The sequence below is a fragment of the Neltuma alba genome, unplaced genomic scaffold (assembly GCF_004799145.2).
Source record: "Neltuma alba isolate B1F8T4 unplaced genomic scaffold, ASM479914v2 tig00007294_pilon, whole genome shotgun sequence".
Classification (NCBI taxonomy): Eukaryota; Viridiplantae; Streptophyta; class Magnoliopsida; order Fabales; family Fabaceae; genus Neltuma; species Neltuma alba.
In genome coordinates, this window is record NW_021634738.1 from 124,041 (window position 1) to 138,344 (window position 14,304).

At 37.7% G+C, this 14,304-nt stretch overlaps 1 protein-coding gene across 2 annotated transcripts in view; it reads right to left on the reverse strand.

Moving 5' to 3' along the window:
* The window catches only part of LOC114752237 (transformation/transcription domain-associated protein), a 66,257-nt gene that overhangs the window by 25,374 nt on the left and 26,579 nt on the right, over positions 1-14,304 (reverse strand). For both annotated transcript variants that reach the window (XM_028940960.1, XM_028940961.1), the window contains 8 exons: positions 5,150-5,212; positions 4,995-5,054; positions 4,147-4,215; positions 3,058-3,139; positions 2,835-2,887; positions 2,662-2,727; positions 1,353-2,585; positions 19-1,011 (listed from right to left, as the gene is read on the reverse strand). In XM_028940960.1, the coding sequence (XP_028796793.1) occupies positions 19-1,011; positions 1,353-2,585; positions 2,662-2,727; positions 2,835-2,887; positions 3,058-3,139; positions 4,147-4,215; positions 4,995-5,054; positions 5,150-5,212 (2,619 nt within the window). The remainder of the gene's footprint in view (positions 1-18; positions 1,012-1,352; positions 2,586-2,661; positions 2,728-2,834; positions 2,888-3,057; positions 3,140-4,146; positions 4,216-4,994; positions 5,055-5,149; positions 5,213-14,304) is intronic.

Genomic DNA, 14,304 nt, shown 5'->3' on the forward strand with positions numbered 1-14,304 from the left:
GTCAGCAACAGCATATACCTGTTGGTCTACAGTCTTTAATTTGAGAGGCCGCATTATTAGAGGCTGCAGTAAAGGTTGATACCATGGCTCAAGTAATTCAGACACCTCACTGCCAGTTCTGCTAGCTAACAGTGCCAAGCATGACTGTACATTCTTTCTCACAATGATAGATGCATTCTGGTTAAACAACTCTTGAGCAAGAAATTCAACTACTCCTTGAAAACTTTGCTTCCGTGATTCACTATTAGCTTCATCAGCATTATTTACAACTCTAAGAACTTGAGTGAGCACCTGACTTGTCTCATCTTGCTCCTTGCTAGCATATATAGGAAGCTTTTTAAGGACATATATCAGACCACGTACAATCCTTACTTGAAAAAGGCATAGCTTCTCCCCAGTGACCTTTCCAACTAAGGCGCCTAGTCCCATAACGCCTCCCATCTGCGCTTGCCATGTAAGCCCATAGCAACAATGCAGAAGACGGGGTAAGAGCTGTTCAAATACAGGAACACGAACACTTGGTGGTGGAGAATATACAGGATTCATTGATGGACTAGATACAATCATTGGAGTACCAGGTCCTCTAGACATAATGACATCAGTATGCTTTGTACGAGCCAGAAACACAAGTGTTTCCGCAAACACATTTAATGCACCAAGAGCAGCTTTAGCATGGAGCCTGTTCTCATCTGCTAGTACATCAACTAGAGCATCTAAGAATATTAATGGATCCAGTTCCTTCAAATTTGAAGAAGCATTAGTTTTTGGCCTAGAACTGGCATGAACATTATTTGAAAGTGATGAAACCCCAAGTGCAGCAGTAGAAGCATTACTGGATGAAGAATCGACATGAAATATCACCGCAAAATGGCGGCACAAATTAATGACAAAATCATCAGTAGATTCCACAAGGTCCGGCTCACCATTAGCAGCAATGATAGTCATTAATAGAATCTTGAAAACAGACTTCTCAGCCATAAGTTGGGTCTTCGTCTTTACACCCAAGTCAGCCTGAAATGAAATGTTTTGTGAATTGCAGTAACAATAAATAATCCATAAAATACACACACTCTTAAAATGCAAAGCTTGCACAGAAATCAAGAGGGGGATCTAAAAGGAAGAATGAAGAATTCAAAGGCTTCAAGCAAAGACAATACAGATGAGACGGCAAAGGAAACACAAATGGATGACCTGTGCACTGCGTCAGTATTATTGATTATGAGAATGTTCAAATAGGAGTAATCAATAAAATAACAAACAAGGAAAGGCACTTCTTGCGGATCAATCAACTGCACAAACACATGGTTCTCAAATACAATTGTGGTTTTCTCACTGCAAAATACCAAGCTAACCTTTACTTCTGGTGACTCAGATCTCCTCAATGATTGATCAGCTGTAGACATCAGCAAGGAAGACAGCTGCTTCGGTGTACAACCTTCATCAGCAACAGTTCCAGGCAAATTGAGCTGAGATGTTAGACAAACACGCAGGAACTTCAGGGCTTGTTTCCTGTAGAAAGCATCCGTACCACCACTTTTGTGCATTACAGATGCCACAGCAAGATTTATACATCGGTCAAGTGGTACCAAGAATGGGGTTGCAGGCTCGAATGTCAGAATCAAGCGAAGCCCATGCTCAGGGTTCTCTTTGCACTCAAGTGCCAGAGGCTCTTTAAGAAAGCGCCTGTTTCGACCACCCAACTTGCCAAGAAGCTGCAGTGCTTTCGCACCCCAGAGATAGGGAGCAGGCCTTAAGTGAGACCACAAGACAAGAATCACTTCAGACATAACATTGGCCATGCTGGGCTCAAGAAAATCAGGATTTAAGCTATCAACCCAAAACTCAAGTGTTCGTAACCCAAGACCAACTAGGTCATCACTTCCTTTGAGACATAATACCAGTGGCTTCATAAGACGAGAAAGACAAGGTAACAATGAGCTCAGACGGGCAGGCAAGGTCAAGCAAAGCTCCAGCAACAGATCCCTCATATCCTCCCCAGTTGGCCCCTCAAGCATAGTCAATAGCATATTAAGGCAGGGCTGTAACATGGGGACCAAGTCCCGCAGTAAAAGTTCAAATTTACATCCTTGGAGTGCCCTAAACATTGTGCGAAGCAATTGCACATAACCAAGAGGCCTTTCAACTTCAGTAGCATTTTTCATGCAAAACTCCATTATAACAGGCACATGAGGCTGCAAAATCCGTTCAAATTCTGGAGGTGTTTTAACAACAGCACCAAAGATAAACCGGAAAAGATGCAAGGCCAGTTTTGCTGCAGGTGAATCAGGGTTCTTTAATACATCGAGCTTGTTGTTCACAAGAAAATTAACCAGCACATCAGCAAATGGCCGACACACTTTTGGGGCTGCTAAGAGGGTAGAAAATATATGGACGAGTTGAGTGTTGGCAATCATGCAGTCAAAAAGCTCAGACATACACAAAGAGAACATATCCATTAGATCTCGAGGTTCCATGATAGCCAGAATCTGTGAAAAGAGTTGAAGCATTTCCTTCTCCTCGTCTTTCTCCTTGAAGAGTGCTAAGCAGTGCACGCCACTTTTCAGGACTCCAGAGGCTTTCCACACCTATATAAGAGTTAAGTCAAATACAACTATTAAGCACAGAAATTCATATTCAAGATAATCAGCTTATCTGAAGTACCTCATCTTCTCTCATGCCCTTGAATGCCTGAGTCGAAGGTAAATTAGATGATGGTGGGACAAGCACCTACGATGTTCCACGTGTAAGAGAAAACACATCAGAAATAACACTCTACAACACAGCAATAAAGGCCAAATCAAAGACAAGAAATACTGCACATAGGCATTCGAAACCTGAGATCTAGGCAAATGTGCGTGAGTGATGCTCCATATTATAGTCTTCATTCCTGGAAGTGCAATCACCCATAAACTTTAATATTTAAAATTTAACAAAAAAGAGAAACTGTTATCTTTGTCAGCCAAAAAGGAAACAAGCACCAAAATTAGGTGAGAGCTTGACAAAATAATTGAACAAATATGAACGAAGAACTGCAGAAGGTTCAGGGAAATCAATTACCCATCACTAAGGTCTTAATCAAATGCTTACAATCATTAACTTCCTTAGAATGTTCCACAGGAACCTGCAAATTCAAAACGGCCTGCCAAAAGAAATTTATGAATGAGCAAGGCATAGAAATTCAAAATTACAGCAAAATGAGTAGTGATTTACCAACTCAGATTATGATACTAAATCAGCAATGATATTAATGACAACTTGTACTCAAAGACATGCAATATAGTGCAGAAAACAAATGAAAACTCCACGCTGCATTTATAGCTTTATTAAGAAGCAACAATGGATCGATTTCCTTCAGACCAAATGGAAAAATCGTTCCTGACAATTCAACAACGGAAAAAACAAAAACTGAATTGTATTAACAAGTATATTTTTAATAGAGAACATTTGATCCACATTAAATTCAGGGACAACAGTCAAAAGAGAACCAAATATTTAAGCTGAAAATGACTTTCTCTTTAAACCAGAATAGAAGTCAAAAGATATGACAATTTCAATGAAAAATGAAATAAGAAATTTGGAAAAATTGCCGCCTCAGTTATTGACATCATTAAAGAAAGAGAAAATAGAGTTAATTGGGGGGAAAAAAACTAATTATGGCACAAAATATTTATCATGGAGCAAAGTATCCAACTGTTATTGAAAAATAAAACTGGAAATGTATCTCAACAGCTCTTGACATGAAGAAATGAGTTTATTTCCAACACAGTTTCACAGTAAGCTATTTTCTCTACCCTCCCATATTCCCTTATTGTCTTTCCTTCCTCTACATCAGCAATGTTAACATGTATAATTCTTCATCCAACTAAGGGTTTACCCAATTTTAAGCCATTACATGGTCGTGCAAAATTGCAAAGGAAATGTTAATGGAGTCAAATCAATGTCATTGCTTACTTGCCACTACACTGACCTAACAAGCACAACCAGATCCTCACATTTTCTCTATATAACGCAGTCCTTACACTCAAACCAGTAGCAATATTCTGTTTTCCTTCAACCCAAAATTTCAAAAGAGTAAAATTGACATTGATCCAAATGCAAAATTAATATTGCAGAACCAATATATCCTCACAAAAGTATCCCACTAACCTGCACCGGCAGTTCCAGTTTTGACCTCAGAGTAGCACGATCCTTTCCTTCCTCACCCTCCTCCAACAGCTATTAGCAGAAGCAAACATGATATTGCCAAACAAGTTGAGTGAAAACATAGCATGAAACAGCAGGCATTACAAGGCTAGTTAAAGTTATGAATCAAAAACAGCCCATGAACAATAAAAGGAATATCAATGGATTATTCAGATGAAAGGCTCAGCAACCAGCTTCATATCGATGATCAAGCCATGAAGACGCATTTGGACATTCACAAAAAGACATATACACCGCATATAATTCCAATAAGAGATGGAAGCCATGAGTGCAAAGAAATGGACACTGCCCTAGAAATAATGAATTCAAGGTTGTCTTAAAAACTGTTGAAACATGAAGACCTAAGCCTAAGCCCAAGCCCAAGCCCATTTAGAAAGGGGCTCAATTAGTTAGTTTACTACTTGATGTTTAAGTTGATTATTTTATGTATTATTATTAAGCTAGTTAGAATATATCAGATTAGATAGGATCTGATTTTGCCCTATTTTGAATTACAGGATCTAGGTTTTATCCTTTAGGTTTTCTATATGTATCGAACAAGTACAGCAAATAAAGATTGTAGCTGACCCTCAATTACTCAGCCGATAAACTTTACTTTGTTTTTCTTCAAAAACCAATAAAGTGCCAATAGGAGATTGCTTTAAATATAAACAAGAAACTTCCAATTGTTAGCCAACATATAGTAACCATAACTCTCTTCTCCGCTAAATTTGCTTATTCAATCTAACAACATCGACCATCCAACTTCTTTTGCTCTAAATGATGTATTTACAGTAGAGAAGCGTAGTTACCTGGGGTATTGTACGCTTGAAAGTACTGAATTTCCCAACAAAAGCATCTAGAATACGACCCTGTAGAGGAACATAATGCAAGTCATACCCAGAAAGTTATGGAGTCCAAAAAATACTACCAAACCATACAAATGCAGCAAAATTGTTCAACAGACCAATAGAACCCGTGCTTCATCCATAGACTGTTGATCAACGCCTTTCTCAAAAATTGGCTCCACCTAAATCCAATGAAAAGTATAACATGAGAAAACCTGTTAATGGATCAGCAAACAACTCCTACCCTCTTCATTTGGGAGAATAAGAGGTTGAATAGAAAACCTCTCTTGATGAAGAAGGACAAGACTACGGGAGACAAAATGCATTGTTAACCAAAAAGAAAACAGCAAGGACAAAAATAAATTATATAAAAATAAGCAGTACTACTAATTAATACAATACAGTCACTTTAGTACCTTCTAATAAAATTTGAATCATCTAAAAAGACGGTAAGAAAAAAAGAAGTTAAAAAAACAAAAAAAAACATTTAGACTTCTCGAGAATAAGCAACAAAAAAGAGTTCTCTCCTGGCATCCCGAAGAATAAACTTACGTATGTAAACTTATAAATTTAAAGCGCTTTTCATAATCAAATTAAAATAAGTGGGTTTTCTAGCCAGAAAACACAAAAGTGCTTTTTCAAGGCTGATCCAAACAGCTTAATATTTGGATGGCTTTAATCGACAAAGTTTTTGGGAGTGTAGTTACTAATAAGGACGAGAGTTTTATAATATAATACTCCATGACTAATTAAACTGAATATCATATGAACTTGATACATGTAATAAAACATACATAATAATCCAAAAGAAATTAAAATTATCAAACAATCCAATATTAAAAATATTAAAAATGAGTTTTATGCTAATACATGATTAATTGCCTCGCATATAAACTAATCTAATCAATCAATAAACATATATTTAGTTCCAGCATTGCATTAATTTCTTCGGTGAATGATAAAAATATTAGATATCTTCAGCAGAAAATTTCTCCTTCTTCGACCAAAAAGTCCTCATTCTCTTTGATTGTTGCAAATGTCCCATGTCAAATAGAAGAGATGAAATGCAAGGGTTATTTTCGGACGATTCAAAATTCTGATGGAACAATAAATGATGCAATAGAAGATGTGAATGGAGAAGCATGGACATAGGTACTTCTGGTTGAACACCGCCCTGGGCAATAAAAGGGTTTCAAAAGAGTATGTGTTGCTTGGGTGGATCTTTTTCTAACTGAGTTCTCCAAGCACAAAAAGCAGATCTAAACAGATCTTTAAACCTAAATAAAATCAAAATAAACCTTATTTATAGCAAAGTAAAAAAAAGTTAATTTAAAATAGAAGAAAGTACTAAAAATAATTTAATTTAATTTAAACATCTAAACTCTTCTGCACCTAGAGCAAGCAGTCCCAATGTCCCATAAAGAAGCCTCTCGAAATAGAGCAAAGAAACCTAACAATAATGGTCAGCAATACAAGTATGCAATTAAACCCTCCAACCCCAATTTGAAGAAGTCAAACCATTGGAAAAGACCAGCAGCAAAATACCATGTAATTGCCAAGGAGTTGCTCGCTCAAAACAACAAATGAGACAACAAGATTCTAATGCCCCATTTGGTATAATGGAAACTATTTCAAGGATTTAGAATTAGAGTAAGAAAATGAATGAGTATGGGAATAGAACAAGGAATGGAACTCAAAATCGAAAGTATATTTGGTGTGTCCAAAAAATTTATGAAGAAATGCTTGTAGACTTCTAGTTTGGTATACATATTAGATTGATGAAAATGAAGTTAAAGAAGATGAAGAGACTGATGGCCCATTTAAAAAACCCACCCCCAAAATTACCTTCCCCTCATCACCAAATTCAAAACCGTCACCCACTCCTTTCTCCAAGCACCCCTCTCAACAACTCCATCCCCGACTTGTTATCATTCTCCACTATTGTCTCTTTTGGCAATTTTGTCACTCCCATGCTCTCTCACAACCACCCTCATGTTGTCAATGGCACTTTTCTCCTCAGCACCAAATCATCCCTCTCAACTTCCAACCTTGAATGTCTAAACTACGAATAAGAGCAGCAAAGAGAGCATACAAAGGAATTCAGAGATTTCTACTTAAACATGAAGGATAAAATGAAGCGTCATCGGTAAAAGAGCTATGAGAATGCGAATTCTAGAGTGAAGAAATGCTCCTCATCGCGTAATCACAATCACCCTTGTTGCTACATGTTGGTAGTGTGAGAGACTGACCTAGTTTTTCTTTTATAGATAGAATTGTTATCTCCTCGAATCATGATAGACTTTATTGAGTTTTATTGTAAATTATTCTCACCAAGATTATAGGAGGAGTTTAAGGGATTAGATCAAATTTGATCCTTCCCTTTTTCCTATACATGTAACACTTTTCTATCAATGAAATCATCAAGAGCTGTTACCACAAATTATTTCATGGTATCAGAGCTTTGGTCTAACAATCAATGGCGTTCAAATCAGCTCTAACGGGCCAAACCAAGGGCTTTCACCACCAGCAGTGGAAACTGTTTCCACCATCAAATGAGGAGAGCCCACAAGAACACAGTTTGGGTTCAAAAGGAGGAGGTTTGCTACAAAATTATTATTCTGTATGAGAGAGAGACAGAGAAAGAAGGAGAATAAGAGAGTTAGGAGAGACAGAGAAGGAGACAAGAGAGAGGAGAGAACTTATTTCATTCACATAACTCACAAATCTAGTTACAGCTAAACCGGTCCCCTTATTTATAGGCCTAAGCACTTATTAACTAACACTAACTAGCTTCCTCCTTTTTTTTTATATTTACACATCAATATCGCCTTCCCAAAGCACCCTTGCCCTCAAGGGTTGGATATATCAAGAAAAAAAAATTGAACACTAAATAGAAGAACATAGGTTCTTGGATTCTAGAGAGAGAGAGAGAATTTCTGTTGAACAGTGCTTTCTGTGCCACGTATTGTCTTGTCACTCTGCTTCCTTTCCACTGATGTGCTTTAGCCCATGCTATACTATTCCCTTTTCTTTTCTTTTCTGAAAACCGACACTAAACCTCTGCTTTACAATATACTTCATCCCTTTTTTCTTCCTCATTTTTACCAACCATCAGAATTCATCTTTGCATTTAAGTTCTTCTCTATAGCACTCGAATCTTGTTGTATTGACCCTAAAAGGTCCATACTTGTGGATTTGGCTCTATTGCTGCCTTCAATTCCCCCTTAGCTTGTGCCCGTCTTGCACTTCTCAAGCGTTTCGCAGCGTCATCCTTTTACTGTCTCGAGGCGATTCTCGTACTCTAATGCAACCTTGAGCAGTGATCGAACAAGACCCAACTTTTTCTTGAGCAGCTAGGTCGTCTCCTTGATTCTTCAAGACCTCCTTTTCTTTTCTAGCATGCCTCTGCAAGAATATCTCTCGCATTCTGGCCAATGATCGAGGTTCACGCATGGTTCTTGGTCTAAACAGCTGAATTGAAGAAGCAATTTCTTCCGTTAATGCGCAAACATATGCATCAACAAGGTAGTCTTCTGGTAAATCAAGATTAGTAGAGAGGGAGTCAAACGTATTGTTGAAGTATTGTTGAAGTCAGCTATGGAACCCTGTTGTCAAAGGTGCCACAGCTGAAGTCGTTCATCCATTGTAAGACGCCTCACTGCCTAAATGTGAGTAATGACCATAACTAAGGAATTGTAGTGGGAGGGCCGAAGATGGTTCGGCTCTGATACCACTATTATAGAATTATTATTTTGTGTGAGAGAGAAAGAGGAAGAAAGAAGGAGAATAATAGAGTTAGGAGAGACAAAGGAGACGAGAGAGGGGAGAGAACTTATTTCATTCACTTAACTCGCAAATCTGATTATAGCTTAACTGGTCCCCTTATTTATAAGCCTAAGCACTTATTAACTAACACTAACTCCCTCCTTTTATTATATTTACATATCAAGGTCTCAGTGCAAATTATGCAACATTAGATTTTCTTTCCACAGTACTAATCACTCACCGCCTAAATGTAAATAACTACCTACAATGGTCTCGGAGTATGTTAATGTTTGTTCGAGGAAGGAATAAAGAGCAATACTTGACGTGCACGTCCAAGACCAGTAGATTTTGAGAAATTTCTTAAGTTTCGCAAACAAGGATCCTTTTTTAATCAGAAGAAACCCGAGCAGAAAGGCATCCTCATGGTAATGACCTAATTGGTGAACTCCATGACGGCAAAAATTAGTGAAAGTTATCTACTTGCAACATCAGCTAAAGAGATACGAGATTCAGCAAAGATGACTTATTTGGTAGGGGAAAACACAACAGCTATGATACAGGTAAAGCATCTTCTTCGAAAATTAATTCAAGATAAAACTATGAATCAGTATTATAATGGTGAAATTGTGGCAACAAATAGATCTTTATGAGGTTCATAGGCCTACAGCAAGGATGGACTATAAGAAAATTGTCGACCAAGAAAGGTGCTATGAGTTCTTGCTTGGTCTAAATGATAGCTACGAAGATACGAGGGGTCGTATTATTAGTATGAAACCTTTTCCATCCCTGGAAGAAACATCCAACCTGATAAAGTGCGAAGAAAGCAAAAAGTTGTTGACTCGGAACATCACCTCTACAATTGAGATGTCAGCCTTGGCTGTTCGAGAGAACTCAAAAGGAAAGAAATCAAAGAAATAGTGTGACCATTGTAACAAGGGTGGACATACCAAGGATAAGTACTAGAAATTACATGGCAAGCCTCCTAATTTGAAACCGAAGAAAAAAGGATTGATGGTTGGTATTGTAGAATCAAAAAGGGAAACCTTCACCACTAAAGAGCTCTTAGTCCTAAGGAAGATGCTAGACAAGCACATATCTGCCTCTGCAAAAATAAGCGAGAAAACTACCCCCTGACCACATTAGCACAAGCAGGTATAGCCCTTACTCGTGCTCTTAGTGGTAAGACTAGACCCAAAAATATTTGGGTGGTGGATTCTAGAGCAACTGATCATATTTCAAGTTTCAAAGAATTGTTTCCTGAATTTTCTAAAATTTCAGTACATGAAAAGTGGCAAATAGACAATATGCAAAAATAATAGGGTATTGAAGTATCATAATATCTAAATATGTACCCGATATTAAATGCAATCTGTGCTTCTCTGCTTCTCTGATAAATTGCTTGGTAATATTTGACAAACATTGATGTAATTTTCAAGACTTGACCTTGGGGAAGATGATTGGTATTGCTAAGGTATGGAACGCTTTAGGGATCACTAACAAATAAATCTCAAGCTGTATGTTCTGTCTTGACAAAGATATTAAGTGGAAGCACTCTAGGTTAGGCCACCCGGGTCTCTGTTACATGCAATTTATGTTTCTCAGTATTGATAACAAAATCACTTCTGATTTTCATTGTGAAACTTGTCTTCTTACCAAACAAGTCAGAAACTCCTATTCGTCTCATTCCTACAAACCCACACAACCCTTTTGGCCTTCTTCTCTCTCATACATAGTGATGTTTGGGGTCCATCAAAGTTTAAAACTAACTCTAAAGTCAGATGGTTTATAACTTTCATTGATAATCATGCTCAGTTCACTTGGGCCTTTCTAAGGAGACAAAAATGAGGTTTTTGAAACTTTCAAAAAAATTCTATAAAATTGTTCAAAATCAGTTTCAAATCTCAATAAAGGTGCTTCGTAGTGACAATAGCAAAGAATACCTAAACTCATCTTTTAAAACGTTTTTGGAAGAACATGGCATCCACTATCAAACTTCTTATGTTTGAACACCCAACAAGATAGTGTTTCTGAGAGGAAAAAAGCATCTCCTTGAGATAGCAAGGGCCATAGTGTTTGAAAGTCATATGCCAAACAAGTTTTGGGGTGATGCTATTCTAACCTCAACTTATCTAATAAACAGAATGCCATCAAAGGTTTTAAAATTCCATACTCCTCTTCAGATTTTTCAAAAGGCTTATCCCAAATCACTTTTATTTAACACACTGTCTCAAAAAATATTTGGGTGTACAGCTTATGTCTTCAATGAAGAGGGAGGCAAATTGGAACATAAAGCCATAAAAACTATTTTTGTGGGTTATTCTTCCAGCCAAAAAGGGTATATGTATTTTTGTCCTGCTACAAATAAGACGTATGCCACTCAATGTAAAATTTTTAGAACATCAACCTTATTTTGACCAAACACCAATTGAGGGGGGAAGATTGTGAGTGAATGGCTTGTTTATGGAACTGAAAATGATCATCGCAGTGTCTCTCAATCTGGACAGCATTTAAATGGACCACAAACATCATAAACCCTACCCAATTTCCTTGCACCCAGTCTGTCATCTCCCAATACTATTCCCTCTTCCTCTATTTCTCCTCAGCCCCAATCTGAACAGCATGAAAATACTGCAGAGATCAGCCCAGAAAGTGCTAACAAGCAACCAGCTAGATCTGCTTATCAAGACACCAACCCTTTTGAGCCTCTCTCTAATCCTGAATTATCCGAGAGACTAAGGTGGAAGAGCCTGAAAAATCACTAGGATAGCAGCACAATAGCGATAAGCCTGCTCTATCCCTAATGCAAAACCATAAATCTGCATCTAAGGCAAGTCTTGAAGATATATATTGGCCAATTGCCACAAGGAAGGGAGAGAAGAGTTGCACTCAACATCCAATTGCTAGGTATGTTTCCTACAAGAAATTGTCTCCAAACCTAAAGACCTTTGTTGCAAATGTTGAAAGAGAGCCGATTCTAAAGAATTTCAAAGAAGCCATTGCTCAACTAAGTGGAAGCTGAACTAAGTGGAAATAGGCTAAAGAGGAGGAGCTAAGAGCTCTACACTAAAATAAGACATGGAAGATTGTTGATCTGCCTAAGGGTAAAATTATGGTGAGTAGTAAATGGGTTTTTGCTATCAAATACAATTCTGATAGTAGTGTGAACAAATATAAGGCTCATTTAGTAGCTCCGGGATTTACTCAAACTTATGGCATTCACAAGAGACTTTTGCTCCTATTGCCAAACTCAACACCAAAAAAGTCTTTCTTTCCCTGCTAGCTAACCTAGATTGGCCCCTTCATCAACTAAATGTTAAAAATGCCTTTTTGAATGGCAATCTTGAACAGGAGATGTACATAGAGATTCCTCTAGCATTGAGACTTTCTTTGTGCAGACTAAACCAGTCTCCTAGGGTGTGATTTGAATGTTTTACTAAAGCTATTAAGATGGGGGGATACAAACAAAGCCAAGAAGATCACACTATGTTTATTAAGCATTATGGAGACAAAACAACTACTCTCATTGTTTACGTTGATGATGTCGTGCTAATAGGGAATGATGCTAAAGAGATTGCAAGGCTGAAGAAAAACTTGGCAACTGAATTTGAAATCAAAGACTTTGGGTCCTTAAGATATTTTTTGGGCATGGAAATGGCTCGTACAGCACAAATACACCCTAGACCTACTAAAGGAGACGGAGATGCTAAGAGCCAAACCTGCAAATACTCCAATGGAACTCAATCAAAAATTGACTATTAGACCTGATAGCACATCAGTAAATAAGTAGACATATCAGAAACCAGTGGGAAAACTAATTTATTTGTCTCACACAAGACCTGACATATGCTATCCAGTCAGTGTAGTAAGTCAATTCTCAAGTAGCCCTCAGAAGGATTCTCATATATCTAAAAAAACACCCCAGGACAAGGACTATTCTCTGCAAAAAGGGGTACTAGAAGCATTAAGTTGTTTACCAACACCTATTAGGGAGGCTCCAAAACTGATAAGAGATCCACTGCAAGATATTGCTCCTATACATGGGGTAATCTAGTGACTTGGGGAAGCAAGAAACAACAAGCAGCATCTCAAAGTTCTACTGAACCTAAATATAGAGCATTAGCTCTAGGGATTTGTGAAAGGATGTGGCTAGTCAAGTTGTCGAAGGAATTGCATATTGGAAGTAATGATCCTATTAAGGTCTCGTGTGATAGTATTTCAGCTATTAAAACAACAAACAATCCTGTACATCATGACCGTACAAAGCATGTGGGGATTGACCATCACTTTATCAAGGAAAAACTAGAGGCTAAGGTGACAGATATATCCTACATTCCCTCCATGCACCAGATTGCAGATGTCATGACTAAGTCTCTCACTCAGGAAAAATTTGAAGCTTTCATAGGCATGCTGGGAATGATTAACATATATTCATCAACTGGAGGAAGAATGTTAATAGTATGAGTAGACCTAGTTTTCTTTTTATAAATAGGATTATTATCTCCTAGAATCATGCTAGACTTTGTTGACTTTTATTGTAATTTATTTCTGATTATTCTCACCAAGATTATAGGAGTTTAAGGGATTAGATCAGATCTTATTCTTCCCTTTTTCCTATATAACACTTTTCTATCAATGAAATCATCAAGAGCTGTTACCACAGATTATTTCACCACATATTACACTAATATTATTCTTAACGTTATTACTTTCATGACATTATTTATTTCATTCAGATAGGATCTAGGAAGTTAATATTTAGTGCAAGTCTAAATCCTAGATATCTGGGATATGATATTGTCGAAGATGGGCCCTAGGGGAAGGCCCATTCATCCTTTAGTCTAGAATCAATTCAATCACAGTTATGTACTTTGTTTTTCTACCCGTTAGAAAAACAGATCCTTGGGCGTTAATTTAGGGATTACATCATATTTTTCTTTCTTGTTTTACTTCCTCATTAATTCTGGAGGATTTCATGCGATATGCTGAATCACTCCTCTCCTTATATGTATCACTCAATTCTATGGAATAATACACAGCTTTCTGTATACAAATTCTCATAGTATCAGAACGTTACCACTCATGTCTTTCAAAGAGGCTCTAACACAAAATTCCAAAGCTTTTGTCGCCGAGGGTGAGTCCACCTCAACGACAGCCACACCACAAAACATGACCGAGTCAGAAGGGACTCAGTCAATTGGTTTAGGAATGATTCTTTGTCCCAACTCATCATATCCCACCGCCTCAATGGTAACAACTACCTCCAATGGTTCAGAAATATTCTCATGTTCGTGTGTGGAAGAAGCAAGGAAAAATACCTCACTTGGAACCCTCAGCCACCAAAAGCCGAGGACCCACAGTATGAAACATGGTGTGCAGAAAACAACACCATAAAGACATGGCTTGTTCATTCCATGCTTCCCAAAATTAGCGAAAACAATCTACTCGCAAGTTCTGCACGGGAGATATGGGAATCAGCAAAGCGGACATGTTTTATTAAGGAAAATACTGC